Source organism: Centroberyx affinis, unplaced genomic scaffold (assembly GCF_046629955.1).
Source record: "Centroberyx affinis isolate AG114_WGS23_722 - 3 ecotype Tasmania unplaced genomic scaffold, CSIRO-AGI_Caff_v1 ptg008327l_1, whole genome shotgun sequence".
NCBI lineage: Eukaryota > Metazoa > Chordata > Actinopteri > Beryciformes > Berycidae > Centroberyx > Centroberyx affinis.
In genome coordinates this window covers 215,690-234,205 of record NW_027284140.1, presented here as the reverse complement: position 1 = coordinate 234,205, position 18,516 = coordinate 215,690, and the positions used below count along the sequence as shown (strand labels likewise).

Genomic DNA, 18,516 nt, shown 5'->3' with positions numbered 1-18,516 from the left:
AACCACGCACTATATGCATTTTATATAACAATTCTGCAGTAGAGATGGACGGACAATCTCACAGGACACACATATACACTTTACTCATATACACACACAAACACACACACACACACACACACACACACACACACACACACAGACAACTGCTAGATGCATTTTATAATAGCTCTATAATACACATGGGGGATATACAGTTTTGTGCAAGAAACTCACATTATCTTACACATCCATATATGTTTTCGCACATCCTGCCCTGTCATGTGCATGTGTGTCTCTTCCTCAACAGTCTGAGGCAGAAATTCATTATCACATTTTTAAATAGTACAATTATGCAGCTAGGCCGGGGCCCCAAAAGTACTGCGGTAGGGAGTGTGAACGAGGTCGGTTCAATATCCATCTACCCATGCAGGGCTTCTGACAGGCGCAGAGGGGGAATCATGACAGATCTGCCGTCGTGCAACTCCACTCGCTCAATTATTAATAAGCTGCTAAAAAACCTGCGGGGGAAACGGAGGAGCGGAGAACTCGAACCGAGACGCTCGCTTTTGTTCCCTTTTGGCTTTCTGCTGCTTTCCCTCGCCGCCTCGTCTGCAACACGACGACCCGCCCGCCGCCCGCCGCCCTCCTCCTCCGCCACCGCCGCCACCGCTTCAAGGACCGTCGACGTCTTGAGAGGCAGCAACTCGAGCCGAAAGAAATAATTACTTTTCGTTATTATTTTCTTGTAGATTATTTTAACGGACAGAGCAGGGCGGGCTTCTTTTTTGAAGTAGGGCGCCTCCTGTTTCACGGGATACGCTGCCCTGTTTAAAGCAAATATTCCACTTAGTTTTAACATGGGGGTTATTCGGCACTTGACCGCCATGAAAACCAGAATATAAACTACTCACCAAGGTCGGATGCAGCTGAGATGAGTTTGTAGCGTTTGTGACGTTTTTAATGAAGCCAAGAAAATAGCCTGAAAACTCACATTTAACACGTTTGTGAACAGATTCGACAACAGATCCTGCTATTAAGACAACGAAGCAGTCATTGGTCCTTTGTCATTTTGCATTTCTATTCTTGGTTTACGCTAAAATCAGTATTTAATTTTAAAAGTAGATCCGGTCTCCCAAACAGGAACTATGGTATCCCTCTGCTATGTTATTTTCTATCAATAAAAATGCTATTTGCAGAAATTATGTTCTAAAATGTTGGACCCACAGTCAATTGAAAATCACAGAATCAGGATCTGTTGTTGAATCTGTTCACAAACATGTTAAATGTAAGTTTTCAGGATTTCGCGGCCTCAATCAAATGAATGGGAAGTAAAAAAAAAAGGAAAAATCATCCGATCTTGATGAGTAGTTTATATTATGGTAGTGGAATACTGCTTTAAAGTGAACGTGATTGTAAATAGAACGGTTTTCACTAGAAAATAAGCAGATGCATTCTTGGAGAGCGGTTTATGAGTGGCAGGGTTAAAGGTCAGGGACGAGGATCCTCTATGGAGCCTCTCCGTGCGAACACAGGGCCGTAGCTAGGAATTATGGGGCACAGAGGCGACTTTCCTCTCCTTCCCACACTGCCATTATCACATCTTATGACAAACATCTACAGTATGTCTACCCATCCGCAACCCAAACACACAGTCTGCACATATTCATTTACTGAGCAATTATCAGACAGATCCATATTTGAAATTATGGGTTTTGGCAGCTAGCCTTATAGCGCTTGCCTCTATAGGCCCTCCCTCTGCTTGGCGCTCTGACTTGCAGTGAGTGTTACTTACAATAAGCACTAATTGCTTTTTGTTATATACATGCAAGGTAGGTGGGAGAATTCAGCAAACAGGCCATTAGGAAGCACCAAATGAAACCAGTCAAACTTTGAATAACGCTGCACAGCCACAATTTAACCTGGCATGCTTCTCTACAGTCAGGCTGAGAAAGGGGGATTTCATCTATCACTTTGCTCAATCTTATTCCACTAAAGACAGGAGTTAATCATTAAACAGATGGTTCATATTGTGAATGCACACAGTGGCAGCTTGGGTCAAGTCTGTTCAACAGGGGGACTGTCAAAGACAAGCAATATGACACCGTGAGAGTGGCTGGTGACATCAAAGTAGCTTCCCAGACTCATTGGTAAAAGAGTCTGCTGAGCAACAGGCAGCAGAGTGTGAGCTGCATTCAGATGGGAGGATGCATGACCTTCATTCCTCCGGTTTGTTGGGCCGCTTCAGGGCAGAGGGTGCAGCTTCTGTTTTGAATACGATCGATTCATCCAACAACGGTCGAGTTTTCACATTACTGCCCAACAAAACCTTGAGAAGACAGACCAGATGAAAGATGAAATCAAAAATGCAAAGGACTGACTGCAGCATCCTCAGGTTTGAAATCCAAGTTCATTTTGTGTCAGACTTGTGTCCTTAACATTCGAAAAAACAGGTGGTTTTAGAGGCTGTGTAGGAGGTATATTTTGAAAATAGTCTATCTGAATGAAACTTTACTCAACTGAATTAACATGGACTGCGAGAACAGTAGAAAATAAACAAGTACACAACTGAGACGAGCAGAAACTCTCAAAAGTGCATTTGCCATATTCTCCATGAGAAACGTATAATGCAGAATTTCAATTAGGTCAGGAAAATAAACATATTAACATAAAGTGGACTCTGCTGACAACCAGTCCCCAGTAGAAGACTGGTAACAACACTCGGTTAATTGGGCATGCAAAATAATGAGGTAATGTTGAAGAAATATCATTAAATTACAAGTGAAACCTCTTCACTTTTGAATAACTAAATAAACAGCCAGTCGTCCATTCAAGTTAATGTCTTTGATGCCTGTTTGGCTTTTTTCCCCATACGAAGTAGAACGCTCAGACTGAAAATTAGATTATTTTATGCTGTGCCAGAAAAACTCTTAACACTAATAGCACCTCCAGGATTTGAGGAATGGGGATGAGGGATTGAGAAAAGAGAGGAGAGGAGAGGAGAGGAGAGGGGAAGAGAGAGGAGAGGAGAGACAGGAGAGGAGAGAGGAGAGGAAGGGAGGAGAGGAGGAGAGAGGAGAGGAGAGGGGAGGAGAGGAGAGACAGGAGAGGAAGGGAGGAGAGAGGAGAGGAGGGGTGAGGAGGAGAGAAAGACTGGGAGGAGGAGGAGAAGAAGGGGAAGCATACAAAGTAGATTTTAAAATTTGCAAGAAAAAAAAGCTGCTGTCACAGAGCTGGGAGAGCCACAAAAACAAACAGAAAGATCTGTTGTCATTGGAAACAGCACCTGAAAACATTTCACTTTTAGTTTATCTCATTTAGATAGCACCTCTGTAGTCATTTTATCAGTCAGTGTACTAATACAGAATGAATACATGCCACATACCACTCTTGAACAACTTGATCTGTCTTTGGACACACCTGATTGAATGTCCTATGTTTTCCATTATCTTAAAGCCATTTTGATCTAAAGGCTTTTGCTTAAATGCTTGAAGACAAAGACAAAGACAAATATAAATAGTGAAGTTGATGCCTGTGTATGAATTTCTTTCCAAAGCCTTTGCCTTTCCATCAAGGCAAAGGGCGGCTACTTTAAAGAATCGAAAATATAAGATAGTTTTGATTTGTTTAACACTTTTTTGGTCACGGCATATGTCCATGTGTGTTATTTCATACTTTTGATGTATTTACTGTTATTCTAAAATCTGGCTAAAAATAGTAAAAATACAGAAAAATGTGGTGTGTCCAAACTTTTGACTGGTAGTGTGCGACTAATAACTGAGAATAAAAGAACTCATATTAACTGATATGGCGCTCAGCGATACGGCTTTTATCACAGGTTTGATAGTGTCATATCACTGCTTCAGAAGCCCCTATGTTCAAGAAGAGGCAATAAAAGTTTAGAGAAAAAAAAAAAAAAGTTCTCACATTTGATGTTGTCAAAATATCTTTTAAATCTCCGTCTGTCTCTTCTCCGCGTGAGTCATCTGCTCCTCGTGTCTGAGCAGCCTTGAGACAAACTGAGTGGGTTTAGGTAGCAAGACAATTATTTTCCCATCCACTCGTACCTCGAAAATAAGTCTACTACTGAGTGGAGAGGCGGCAGTTTTGCGGACGTGTGCGGCAGGCAGCGCTGCTCAAAACAAACTCATGAAAAGAAGAAGACAAAATAAAATCGATGTCTGGATTGATTCCCCCAATCAAGACTAGAGAGGAGCTCCATCAGCCTCTATGTGTTCAGTGACATTATTGTTTGTGTGTGTGTGTGTGTGTGTGTGTGCATTGGTGCACGTGGGCGGAGCCATGTCACGCTGCAGAGTAAACATTCAGAACAATCATAGGAGACAAAAAGTACAAATGAGGAGAAAAGAGAAGAGGGATTGCATTGAAGCTTAAGAGGGAAACACCAGAAAAGTGCGAGAAGAGAGAGAGATAGGAAAGATATAGAGAGAAAGCGATACGCTGTTTTTAACTGGTGACTTTTCTTATCAGTCTTCTGAAGCGCTGGCTTGACTCAGTGACTTGAAAGGGCCCGAGGCGTTCCACTGTGGAAGAGAGTTGAACACACTGTATGTGTGTTGAAGAGAGACGGAGAGCCAGATCTTGAAGAGATTTCTCACCGGAAGGCATCCAATCCAAACAGTAACTGCACTGTTGTTTGATGAAAGCTTCAGCCCCAAACTATTAAGGCTGCCTGTTGTTATATTTCCAGGCGATATGGGCAGGGTACACTACGACTTGTGTGTGTGTGTGTGTGTGTGTGTGTGTGTGTGTGTCGGGATAAAGTAGCAGGACATGTACAGACTGAGTGAATAAAATGAAGGTGCAGGAACATCTACAGTTCATTTTCTTTAGTCTGAACGATAGTTTACTTTGCAACATTTTTATATTTGGTTCGTTCATAGGTTCACACTGACCAATTTTAAGTGAACCAGGGCTTGTAAACAAAAGTCACATGACGCACAAGTAGCTCAGTTATTGGACACAATTTTGGTAACATGTCATCCTGCCAGGTTAGAGATTTTGGCAGCAGGGGAGTCAAGACGAATCTGACTTTGGCGAAGCATGATGGGTGTCTGAGCTCTTTGCAGTAATTTAGCTTCTCTGATGTTCAAACCAGTGAAGAACACATGAAGAAATAGCTGAATATGAGCATCAGTAGAGACGGCAGTTTGCCATCAGTTCATTTTGTTATTCTAGGCTTTCCAAGCACGAGTAACTGCTGGCTAATAGATGTCAACATCCGTCTTCTTTTACCCATAAATCCTTGTGTTTTGGGGTCGTTAACTGTAATTGGTTCCGATTCTGTTCTCACTCCTAACAAACTGCACCACAGTTCACTTGGTAGAGGACAGAGATTTTACAGGCATTTTCAGGTGCCTCAGTTCGGCTATTTGGTGCCACCTGAGTTTGAATGTCATTGTTCCCACCTGGCCAAACAAACTGGACTAAGGCAGTAAACACTCCTGAGTTCAAATAAACCTCTCCAAACTCGCTTGGTGTGAACGCGCCCTCATAGAAAGGGTTGAGCTGGGCGGCCACACTTCTAACAGCTTTCACAGCTGCACCCACACACCTGGGACTCACACACACACACGCCCACACACACCCATCTAGCCGTTCACACACATGCGTTTTGGCTAGTAACGTAATCTCGGAAGCCATTTTGAAGTCTGCTGGTAATCAATCTAATGAGTCATTGAGATTCATGACTTTCCAGCTGCACACCTGCCCCAATGCAAATGGCAGGGGTCTTCCTAAGGGACACACACACACATACACACAATACACACACACACAGGCCAGAGAGAAAGAGGTAGACAAGTATGACAGAGAGAGATTCAAAGAGAGAGAGACGGGAAACAAGTAATATAGGCGGCGTTATCTATATCATCTCCATTTCTCATATCTGTTTCCCATTACAGGATATTTGGATAATAATTTTGCTGAAGATAATTTAATGAGCTAATAAAACCACATCTACGCAGGGAAAAATTGGAGCACATAACCCATTACTGCGCCTGTTAATTTTTACGCAGGGCTCACTGGAGTCTTCTGTACCCAAAACACACCAATTCGACAATACTATAATTGAATAAGGCGAATCTGCGCGTCTGCGGATGAGTCATGGGCTCATCGCTGTCACTGCGTGTGGAAACTGGGGAACCGCATCTTCAGAAGGACGCTGCCGTGTGTTCGGTTAGTCTGCCTTTGAATCACATTGTGCTCTGTCATTCAAATCGGTGAAAAGCGCCAACGGTGCCATTAAAATCCCCCTTTTTTCTGCTGTACATCCATTGTGGGCTGACAAGAGCAACGATTATTCAAGGCTGAACATCTACAGTGAAAATAAGCCTGTGGAAAAGTTTCAGATCCAGATTTTTTCCAATAACTCAGAAATCTGCAACTTTTTACATGATGAAAAATATATTAACTAGGCAGATTGTGCGGTGTAGCGAGCAGGGAGGTCGTTCCTTCAGCTGGAGGACACAGGTACAAACCCAAGTGACAACATGCAAGTGTCCTTGAACACTGAATCTCTAGCAGCTGCCTGAGCTCCCTGTGGAGGAGGAGGGGGGGGGGGGGGGGGAGCGGAAAGATGGATTTCTGCTTTGGGAGTTCAATACAGTATCATAAAAAACACACAAAGACTTATGTGTAGCTGTCATATCGGGCACCGATTCCATGTTTTGACATTCTAGGGAGGTGCTACAGTTGGATTATTGATTATGTTGACTGGCATCAAAATAGTTCAGGAGGTTGCAGGCAAATTGGTCCTTCAGTGTCATAATATGGCTCTAATTTGCAAAGCTTCAGTAGTTGGTAATTTGGATTTCTCCGTATTCCTCCCTGTTTTAGTCCCATTACTGGTCCAAATGCATGTTGTAGCACTAAAACTGTTCTTCCATGGATACTTCTAATTCTTAACACTGTATATGTATAGGCTACACACAGTTTTCTCTTGCATCTTTCCTTGTTGTTAGACGATGGGGTTGAGACTCCAAAATGATTCCCTCAGTTTCTGTGAAGCTGCCTGCATGCCCTAATAAAACATTATTTCCCCTTTATGATAATACAGTTCATATCAGAGGCACCCGTCCTCTAACCAATTTGTGTTTTTGGTATCATCAGCAACTTATCTGTTGCTACTGACTTTCAAATTTGGAAGCGCATTTGTTTTTTCCTCAGACTTTTCTCAGAACTTTTTAGCTTAACTGTGAAATTATTTTTCAGCTGAAAAAACATAAAAGCCATCCCCATGCCGCACAATCTTAAATACAAACTGATTAGACTACAAACAAACACAAATTGAAGTGTATTGATTTTTCAACCAAAAGAAAATGAGCACTGTGAATGCCTATGTGCCTGATAATACATTGCAGACTGATAAAGGTCTGCAACCAGCGAATAGATAAACGTCTGTTGCAACAACAGAATAACGGATAACAAGAATCTGGAGTTGTATGCGTTCCTACTTTGGACTAAAAACAAATAAGCAGATAGAAGCCAATTACTGGAGCAAAGAGAAAGAAAATTCCCTAATCTCCCCCCTTTGCTTTCATCAGGAGCGGCTGGCCTTGCCTTGCATTCTCTGCTAATGCAGCTTCCATAATAATTTCCCAGGTGGGACTTTGGTTCAGTTTCATTTTCCTCTGCCCCACCAGTTCTCTGTTGTTAATACCGACGATAACGTGGGAAGAAGTGCGGCGTTTTCAATGGTCTTATATCAAATATATTTGCACATATTACCATTGTAAACATATTCATCAGGAAGCCAATTTGGGTTTGTTATGGCACACGCATCTCCCACAGGCGCAAAGAGCTGGAGCTAAAAAGAGAGGATCAAAAAAATTAGAGCAGAAGGCGTATTTATTGAAAAGTAGATTAGCAGAGAAGACAATGCCTCCAGCATCTTTAGATTCAATTAAGCCTTATTAGAGATCGGGACAGCGAATCCCACTCTCGTCAGTGAATAGTGACGCTTGGATGTGAGCTGACTGCTGCTAATGAAACAAGCAGGTGGGAACTGGAATGTTTAAGAATTGATCGGCATTTAACCGTTTGTATTGGCTTGTAAGTCTTGAGACAAAACCATGTGGAGCTCAGCACACTGTTCCCAACAACACCTGAAGTCTACAATCATCTCCACTAGTTGTTGTGGCAGCACCAGGACTTCATGACCGCAGAGATCAGGGTGACACAGACTGATCTCCTGAATTTTTGTGAAATAAGCACAAAGTCTTAAAAAGCAAATACTCTCTGTGGACGAAAAGTGAGACAAATTCGTTTTCCAAACACAAAAGGGTTACATGAAGGAGACACGAAGGTAAACATTGTAGTCTGTCATTTAAATAGAGCGGTGGAAAGTACGGGTGTTGTGGTCGGGGTGGTCGATGGGCGGATACATTTGCCTTCAACTTTGATGACCTGGGTCTGAGTCTCAGCTTCTACCAAGGACATTTCTACCGTGAGTGACGTTTTAATTTTTAGCGAAAGTTTTTCTTATTTAATCATGACCAAAGCCTTTCCCTAACCTTACCCAAATTGCTGTAAACCAAACTGTAACCTTAACCTTAACCCAAATCTTAAATACAGTTGTTGTAGTTTCCTATCAGCTCTAACCTTAAACAAAGTTGTTTTACTTGCCTAAACTTAACCATTAGTCAACTTTTAGCCGAAAATGCCATGTCCAATTTGTGTTATTATTCACAAACTCTTATGAAATCATGTTGGGGTGACAGGTGTGTAGTCATTTAGGCTTTTTTGGTGACTGGAACCATGGTAAAGCTTTTGAAAAAGGCGGGAGAAAAAGCAGTGCCAGAGTCTGGGCCAGGTGCATTCCTGCTTTTCTGTCTCTCGAATAGTCGATTGACGTCCTGCTGGTTGGTTGTCGAGAGACGGGCCAGGTTATAGCTTTTAACCTTTTGAATCTACAGTAGAAATCATTGAGATCGTCTGCCAGTTTTAGGTCGTCCTTGTAGTTGGTGATTTCCTGTAGGTCTTTCCACACTGAAGATGATTTGTTGGCTGAAAACTGGTTCACTAACTTATCATGTTTCTAAATGAATCTGCATCCAAACCACAACAGCCTTTATCAGGTATCTCTCTTTTTCTTGTCCGGTTGTTATTTATTTATTATTTTTGTACAGCCGTTCCTCCACTGGACCTCTTTGACCTTTGTGGCACAACTGCAAATCTTATAAGATCTTTAATCTGGGTTCAGTAAAGTTCATTGCATCTTTATCTATCTTAATCTGTATTCAAGCAACGAATGGTCAAAGGGGATTTTCTGTTTTAAACGGCCGGGTCGTGTCCAGACAGTTACTGAACAGCTTTAAATTGATTTATTGGGACTATGGATGGGTTGAGGATGAACAGGATTTGAACACAGCTGAAGACTGCCTCCAAATGTTTTCTCCTCCATACGAGTCGCTCATCCCATTATGATTTCCTGGTGGAGTTAAACAGACCCAAGGTAGCAGCGGAGTTTAATAAAATGTTCAAATACTCTGAATTATTAATGAACAGTGGGAGAATTAGGACTAGGCGATGGAGCTGGACGCCAACACTCTTCTAAATATCTCTCAGGTGTGTGTGTGTGTGTGTGTGTGTCTCTGTGTGTTTTTCTTACAACAAGAGGCAGTTGTAATGGCACATAATTCATCATCAAGAAATGCAGGGACATAAAATGCAGCACACTTTTGCTGATAGCCGACACGCCGTACCATTCAATTACCTGAAAACAGATGGTTAAAAGCAAATTGGCATGAGTCAAACGGAACAGCAGGTTAAAGAGGGGATTGCTTTTGGCCATAAATACCGGCAAAACAATTCCCTTCAAATTGAAATGAACGAATGAATATGAAACAGGCTCTATATTGGACCGATTTAAATATGTTTATCATTTCTGAGGCATTCGCAGCTGTGAGGTTGACAGCCACCATTTCAGATGTTGTGATTATGATTCTGTGTAACGGCTTAATGAACCATAAAGTCTGTGTACTTTTATATCAATCTGAGCATTCTCTGCATTTATAGCCTTCATATCAAGCTACATTCATTTTTAACAATATAGATTATCCTCTGTGCCTGTTTGCCTACTAGAATGACCGGTGATGTAATGAAACGCCGTCATATTCTAGTCTTATTCACAGAAACCCGCTGTATAAATTGATGTCAGAGGTTGCTTGACATTGAGTTTTCTTTCATCAATTTAATTCAAATCAAAACCTTTATTCAGACTGGATACGCACACTGAAAGGACGCTCTCTTTTACAGGAGCGGCCTGTTTGACATGGGAAACAGAATCACATTATCTCAATGTCATTAAACGTAAAAAAAAATCGAACTTCAATGTAGATAACTGTGCTGTCTTGGTGAATCATATGAGGTGAATCATCATATTCCTTACTCCAAAGAGAAAGAAAATGTAGATTTCCTTTGCTTTTATTGGCTTTTGCTTTAACTTTGATTGCTCTGGTATTTTTTCTAAAGACTGATTTCTATAACTGGCATGCCGCTTTAACAGAAGATAGAGCGATCTACTGTTTGATCATACTGCCATCGCTCAATGTCCCCACATGCCCTATTTTGTTTTTGTGAGGTTATGTCTGAGTCATTGTAGATGGGCAGTGTTGCTTGAAACTGGAATTGTTATGAACAAGCGGGCCGAAGAAATCAATGTGTCCAATATAGTGCGCCATGAAGTTTCTCATGAAAAATGGCAATATAATGGCTGACAGAATTGCCCTGCAATATTGCCACAATATTGCTTCTCCATCATAGCTGTTGCTCTATTTTTCACTTTCTCTCTCGCTCTCTCTCTCTCTCTCTCTCTCGCTCTCTCTCTCCCTCTCTCGCTCTCTCTCTTCCCCATCATCCTCTCTTTGTGAAAAGGCAGTAATCAGAGCTCATTGACTTGGGTTTGACAACACATCATCACAGTTTGGAGTGATGTGGGAGCTCGTTTCAAAAGCCGCTGCGGGCGCTCGGTGTTACTCTCGTCCTTTTCACACGAGCCTGACATTTCAGCAGCACAAACACAACAATTCAACAGTGGGAACAATAATCCCGCACTGGAAATAACCAACTCTGATGGCGGGTGGGACCAAAAATGTTGCACAAGAAGGTGCGTTTGTATTAACACAGTAACATTACTTCTGTATGAAACTGAACAAAACGCTTGATTTTTTTTTTTATGGCAGAATTCAATATCGCAGTCAAGGTTGCAGGAGAAAAGTATTTTTATTTCCAAGCGCTACCATAACACTTGAATTGTATTTAACAACCGTTAACTGAGTTGTCTCTGCTCCAATGTTTGGTAATATTGAACACTTCGCAGAAGAATGGGGAAAGTTTCTGTTTTTGTTTACCGAGAACATTGGTGGTGGAATTTGATACGGACTCGACTCGTACAATTTAATATTTTGATTTAACAGTTATTCCCCAGTTGAACACATTTTAGTTTCTATTGAGCAAATGTTTGCGCAAACACCTTTGGAAAAATGTGAAATGATTTAATACTGACTAGACTGACTGGAAAGAGGTTATGGTAACTATTTGCCCTGATATTCTTTGTATAAAAATCTTTCTATCATAAACAGCTCATCGACCACTGGCTCCGTTTCATCATATTTCACACATACACTCCTCTTAAAAAGACAAATCCAGACTGCATGTTGTGTTGTTAACTGTCCTCTAAACTGTGTGTGTGTCTGTGTGTGTGTGTGTGTGTGTGTGTGTTTGTGTGTGTGAGTGAGTGAGAGAGAGGGAGAGAGCTAGAGGGAGAGAGTAAAGGGGAAGGATGGGAGGGTGATACACACTATCATCACCGTAACGTCTGAGGTGAGAGGAAAGCGAAAGCGAGAAGTGTTGTTTCCATGGTAACCAACATGTCAGGGAAGGGGCACGGTGTGCCTTTGTTTTCCCAGGTGTGAACACACACACACACACACACACAGGCACACACACACTCTGAAACTACAGGTAAACATCTACATCTCTGCTTCTCCTTGTTCAGGAGCAGAAACACTGACTGCCAGTTAGAAGGGCCATGGGCCAATCACAGCCAACAGCTTCAAATGAAAGGATGTAATGTTCTGGGAAAAAAAGGTTAATTATGGGGGTTGAGGATTGAAACACGTTTCTCCCGTCAGTCTTAATGGTTGCACAGTAACAAAGGACTTAATGACTACTCTACTAAAGGGCAGTAATGACAGACTGTGCAGAAAGAAAGACTACTATGCAATACATTCACTTTACGTCACTTCAGATTGCCTTTCAATCTTTACATTTGTTAAAATCGGGAGACATTTAGCAAACTAATACCGAGGGCAAACTACACCGTTACTCTACTACTCCGTGCCGCTCACGTTAAACAACCTATTTCCTGAAATTTCTTCGACCAATCATCAGAGGAGGAGGTGTTGGAGGCGGGCAGGAAGTCTCCAGCGACTGCCTCCGACTTCCTGCTTCTAGACCAATCAGGTAAGAGTTTGATGTCACCCGAGCCAATCAGGAGACTCGGTAACCAAATAGTTTTGAATCCAGGAGTTTGATTTTTTTCTCTCTGTCTCTCTCTCCATCTGTCTGTCTCTCTATCTTTCTATCTGTCCATCTGCCTGTCTGTCTGTGTGTCTGTTTCCCGGGCGACAGGTGGTCTCCAGGTCGCATGTCGGCTGTGTAAAGAACATGGAGAGTGCACGCTAAACGATGCGGCGCAGATGGGGGGGGGGGGGGGACACACATTAAAAGATTCTTCACTTGGATTTAGTCGTGAGGGACCTCGATACCCCGCTGCCTCGCGAAAACAAACACCAAACGTGGCGTCGTTTTTCACTTCATTGTGCTAAAATGGAGCTTGAGAGGGAAAAGCAGCTTCCAGCACTTATTGTGTTTGCACTCGTTTGTGCTGCAAAAGAAAACAAGGAAGAGGGCTGGACGCCGAATTTGGGAGGAGAGAACTGTCGTCTGTTCTGCAGAGACAGCTGGAGGTAAATTATTAAGCTCAGATAATGTTGTGTTGTCTTGTAGTTTCCACCTTTACCGCCTGGTGCCTCACAAGCTCTCATTGGTTATTGCTGCTCTCCATTCTCTACAACAAGAGCGTTACAGACTTGGTGCTGCTGATGTTTTGAAAATGTCTGGATGTCTGACTCGGTTCAGGCTCAGAGACTCGGTCAGAGTGCATCTCTGACCCACTCAAACTGAACCAGCTTCGGCTCCGACATGGGGATCTTGTCTCAGATGTCAAAGACTAAATTGGGCCTAAAGTCATGTGGTGTGCACCAGGCTTAAGTGGAAAGCAGTAGGAGTTAAAGTTTAATTTAAATAGTTGGGCAACCTTGTCAAAGCCGTGATGTCAAACAGAATGACTCAATAACATTACTGCAGAGCTTACCATGGGGTTGATGGGATGCTTTTTCGAGCATCGTTTTTCAGACTTTTATTCCTACAGTCTTTCAAATAACAGTTATAGAGAACTGGGAAGCTTTGAATGGCTGTAATCAACTTGCCACTTGCCAGGCGAAATTTTTGTTCATGGCGATGAATGGTTCATTTGACAAGTTTCCTAACTAAGCAAACAAGATGAGTCCTGCCAGTTATGTGCTTGAGTTTTTAAGAGCTCATCAAGAAAGAAAGTTAGTTGGCGAGAAATCACTTAAATGTTTTAGGGTTAGTTAGAGCAGTGGTTCCCAACCCAGTCCTCAAGTTTTTATTCCATCTTTACTCTTGCACACCTGATCCCACTGGGGCCTACACACTTTCATGCTGCTCTGTTCAGGTAGATCTGTCTCTACCAATCAGCATTAAGACCTTAACTGGATCAGGTGCGCAAGAGTAGAGCTGGAACCAATACTTGCAGGAAAAGGGGTCCTTGAGGACTGGGTTGGGAAACACTGAGTTAGAGTTTAAGAAACGCCCAGCGCGCCCAGTGTTTGTGCATGGATGATTCGCACAGCCGACTTCCCTTCTGTGCTCTAGGTAACGTGCGGCAGCAACTGTACACATGTGGCCATCAGACTGCAGAAAAAAATGAACGTTGAACATTCAAGAAAACACTCAATTTGTATGTGACATGGCCATGGAAGTGTGCACAAAGTTTCAATGCAAAGAGCATAATGTGTAATTGGAGAATGGCTTTTGAGCGAGTTGAGTAGAAAGCAGTTGTCATTATGAAACTCATTTGGGAAGTTTCCAATTAATGTTCCCAGGGCATGTTGCCAATTCAATCTTCGTGCCCCATCATCCTAACCAAAACTCAATTAAAGGCACGGTACGGCCCACTGTATCACAGGCGATACCGGAATGCAATGTTGTCTTTAAAACATGAAAGTAATGCATGAAGTGTTGTAAAAACATTAATTGGTTGCTACTTTGATTGACACATCTTCATCTTTACTGATCTGGATTATGTGTTCAACACTAGACGTCATCATGTAGGGTCTAACAGAGCCTAGAGTTCATTCTCATAATATGCACTGATTTTCCAATAAAATAAGAAAAAAATTCAAGCTGTGTTTTTGTGTTTTCTTTCAATTTCAATTTCCCCTATAATAGTGTATAGTACTGTTTAGGGCTGCAAATAACGATTATTTTCATTGTCTTAAAATAATCTGTTGATTATTTTCTCGATTAATCAATTAGTTGTTTGGTCTATAAAATGTCATAAAATTGTGAAAAACGTTGATCAGTGTTTCCCAAAGCCCAAGATGACGTCCTCAAATGTCTTGTTTTGTCCACAACCCAAAGATATTCAGTTTACTGTCATAGAGGAGTAAAGAAACCAGAAAATATTCACATGTAAGAAGCTGGAATCAGAGAATTTTGACTTATTTTTCTTAAAAAATTACTCAAACCGATTAATCGATTAATTTAATAGTTGACAACTAATCGATTAATCGATTAATCGTTGCAGCTCTAGTACTGTTTATTGAGTGATATATCTAATTACCTAAGGTTGTGCAGATTTGGGAACTTTGATGTGAAAAATGACAACAGTATAAGCCAAAATACAAAGGTAGGCACAGACGGGGCAATTAATGGTGGGTCTTCAGCCAAAAGACATGAAAAGGAGAAGAGTCCAAGGCCCGATATCCTGCCATAACAGTACGAAGAAAGAAAGAAGCCAAAGTACAAACCCATGTGAAGTAAAGACAAAATCCACAGTGTGCACATCAAATAGTTAAAGTCTGAATTTGGTACAGCTCAAATGTGTGCATCCCATATCTCAAACATGTATGTATAACTGTGCGTATCTCAAACGTTTCCGCTGTCTGTATCGGGCCGATTGTTCACATTTCACTCTGAAGCCAACTGGCACCACTGGCCACAAGATAACAAGCCAGCAAGGAGAAGCACCTACCTGCTGCGTCACGGTAACTGATGATGACATGAGGGATGAGCTATAGTGACGGGGAGGAAAGACACTGAAATGAAAAGGAACCGCTGGACACACAGCGAGTCCCGGAAGAGGGACACTCCACTGCCTCTCTCTGTGTGTGTGTGTGTGTGTGTATGTGTGTGTGTGTATGTGTGTGTGTGTGTGTGTGTGTGTGTGTGTGTGTGTGTGATAGAGGCCGGCCAGATGGACCCAGGGGATCTGTGGATGCCACTCCTTCCAGAGACATGGTGTTCTCTGTTGTCAAGGTTGATTAGTTGCAGGGGAAATCCAATTTCCTCTCCTCTCCTCTCCTCTCCTCTCCTCTCCTCTCCTCTCCTCTCCTCTACTCTCCCCTTCTCCTCTCCTCTCCTCTCTCCTCCTCTCCTCTCATCTCCTCTCTTCTCCCCTCCTCCTCTCCTCTATTCTCCTATCTCCCCTTCTTTCCTCTCTTCTTCCCTCTTCTCCTCTCCTCTCCTCATCTCCTTTCCTCTTCCCTCCTCTCCTCCTCTCCTCTCTTCCTCTCCTCCCCTCTCCTCTCCTCTCCCCTTCTTTCCTCTCCTCTTCCCTCTTCTCCTCTCCTCTCCTCATCTCCTTTCCTCTTCCCTCCTCTCCTCCTCTCCTCTCTTCCTCTCCTCCCCTCTCCTCTCCTCTTCCCTCCTTTCCTCTCCTCCTCAGACATACAATAAGCTCTGCAGACAAACTGTTATGTAATTGAAAATACACCTGAGAATAAGATCCCAATAGCACTTTGATGTTCATGCGTTGTAGACGAGGGAGTCACTGCTAATTAAGACTTACAACAAAATGATTACTGAGATAATGGAATATAATCGTTCTCTGTCCAAATACCTTAAACACACTAAATCAGGGAACCATGATTATTATTACTATCTACTTCGATAAGTATTGCAGTATTTTAAGTAATACTAACTAATTCAGGAGGTGGAGGAAATGTGCATCACTGCTGCAGGGATGTTAAAGTGGGACTTCAATTATGGCACCTTATGTTGAGTGTGTGTGTGCATAATGTCTCTATCTTGTATTATCATGGATATTGTCTGTTTTTCTCTCTCTCCCTCTCTCTCTCTCTCAGACACACACAGAAAAACAGATGGGAGAGAAACAGTATGATAAAATGTGAGTGAATGTGTGTGTGCATGTTTTTATCTTTGAGAGTGTGTGTGCTTGGATCGGCTTGAACCAGGATTGGAAACAGCATCAGACTAAAATATACCACACACATAGCCTGTCAAAAAAAAAGAGAAGACTTAATGATTGCGATAAGCGCTGTTATGAAAACAGCCATATTAGGTAATAAACCTCGATCAAGAGTCATTCTGATAGCCTCGTTCAATACTGTCCGCTCAGACTAGCAAAGCCTCATATCAAACAATAGGCCCATGTGCTCAGCAAAGGTCAGCTCAACAATAATTGGCCATGAACATAAAGAAGGAAATATTTTTTCTGTCTGCTCCTTCACATCAACCTCCTCCACTTTCTGCTCGGTTGCCTATCCACCAGACAAGTTTATTCAGAGCGCCGGCGGTTTAAAACAGAGAGCTTGTTGAGAGCGTGTTCGGCGTGTCGTGCACTGGGCCTTGAAATTGAAAATATTTCAGCTTAAAGTAATAGTAGTCCGCGACATTTTTGAATAAATAAATGTCCCTTTTGCTACTCTTTGTTGCCGATTGATATAAAACAAAAGTGATTCATGAAAGCTTTTATCTTTGTTGTTCTAGACACCCAGCGTTGGGTAGCTCTTTCCCGGGAAAAATCTGGTTTTGTGGTTTGTTTAGAATCAATAGAAGAAGAAAGTTAGCATGAGCAGCGATAGCCACCATGGCTGACCAGACAAAGAAAAGAGCGCCGCCTACAGAAACTCAAACCAAGGGAAAAGACGCCACAGTCCCGCCCACACTGTTTGATTGACAGGTGATCTCTGGGAAGTGCGGTGCAGACACAACACCACAGCTCCTCTCACACCTCCCCTCCCGCAAACCCCTCCTCTCCTCACCTCCTCCACAGTCCTTCTCCTCCTCCTCGATGCTGTTCTTGATGCTGTCGAACTCCTCGTCGATGTTCTGGTTGCCTCGGATCTGACTGAGCACACGGCGGGCCTTCTGGGTCAGGCCGCGCTGGATCAGCCAGCGAGGGCTCTCCGGCAGGAAGAGGAAGCCCAGGAACTGCAGCACGGCGGGGAGCACCGACAGGCCCAGCATGTACCTGGAGAGGGAGGGAGGGAGAGAAGAGGGGGGGGGGGAGTTCACGATCTCAGAAACGAAAACATCCAGGTGTTAACAGCGCTTTTTTGGCTACTGATGAGTTTTGGAAGCTGTATTTCTTCTGAAAGTCATGACAGAGACACACAAAGGTCGCACCTGCCTTCACTTTACATCCAGCTATTAGCCAGGAAGCATCAGGCGGTTTAGCTCATTAAAATTAAACACAAGGAGAAAATGTCAAGCCTTAGTTGAATTTCTTCCACTTAAAATATTGTTAACATTTACATGTAACATTCAACTTGAACCCTTAAAGTAACCTATTAAGGGTGCGATCACATCTACGGTTTGTTTTCGTTGGTCCGAACCATATTTGAAAAGTTTACTTTGTAACAGTTTTGTATTTGGTTCGTTTAGGTTCACACGGCCCAAATACAAGCGAGCCAGGGCTTGTGAACAAAAGTCACATGACTCACAGGAGTTTTGGTGACCTGCCATCCCGCGAGATTTGGCATCGTTCTCACCTGTCCAAACAAATCGGACTAAAAGGAGAAAACGCTCCAGAGTTCAACTGAACCGTTCCAAACATACTTAGCGTCATAATCAGTACATTTTCATACACACCAATACTCAAATTTCTGGGAGTAACCAGCTGATGTTCATGGAACATTTACATGGTTCAAAGTAACGCAATTTCTCTAATAATCCGGTTTACATGGATTCATTTAATAATCAGTCCATAAGTCTAAAGGAACTGATGTAAGAACCAGCTTCCCTCCTCCTCCACAAAATAAATCATTCATGTGCATATAAACACAGTTACTGACCACACAAATGCTTATCTTGGACACTTCCATTCGTCTGTAGTTAAAGCACTTTTCTGATACCAAGCCAGAACTATAAAGCGTCAATTTGTCATGTCATGACAGAATCACT

At 42.5% G+C, this 18,516-nt stretch overlaps 1 protein-coding gene across 1 annotated transcript in view; it reads right to left on the bottom strand.

Annotated features, from left to right (window-relative positions):
- LOC139640095 (proton myo-inositol cotransporter-like) overlaps nt 1–18,516 on the bottom strand; it is a 74,002-nt gene that overhangs the window by 41,727 nt on the left and 13,759 nt on the right. Inside the window, exon 3 of the mRNA XM_071514262.1 lies at nt 17,376–17,584. Coding sequence (XP_071370363.1) covers nt 17,376–17,584 — 209 coding nt within the window. The remainder of the gene's footprint in view (nt 1–17,375; nt 17,585–18,516) is intronic.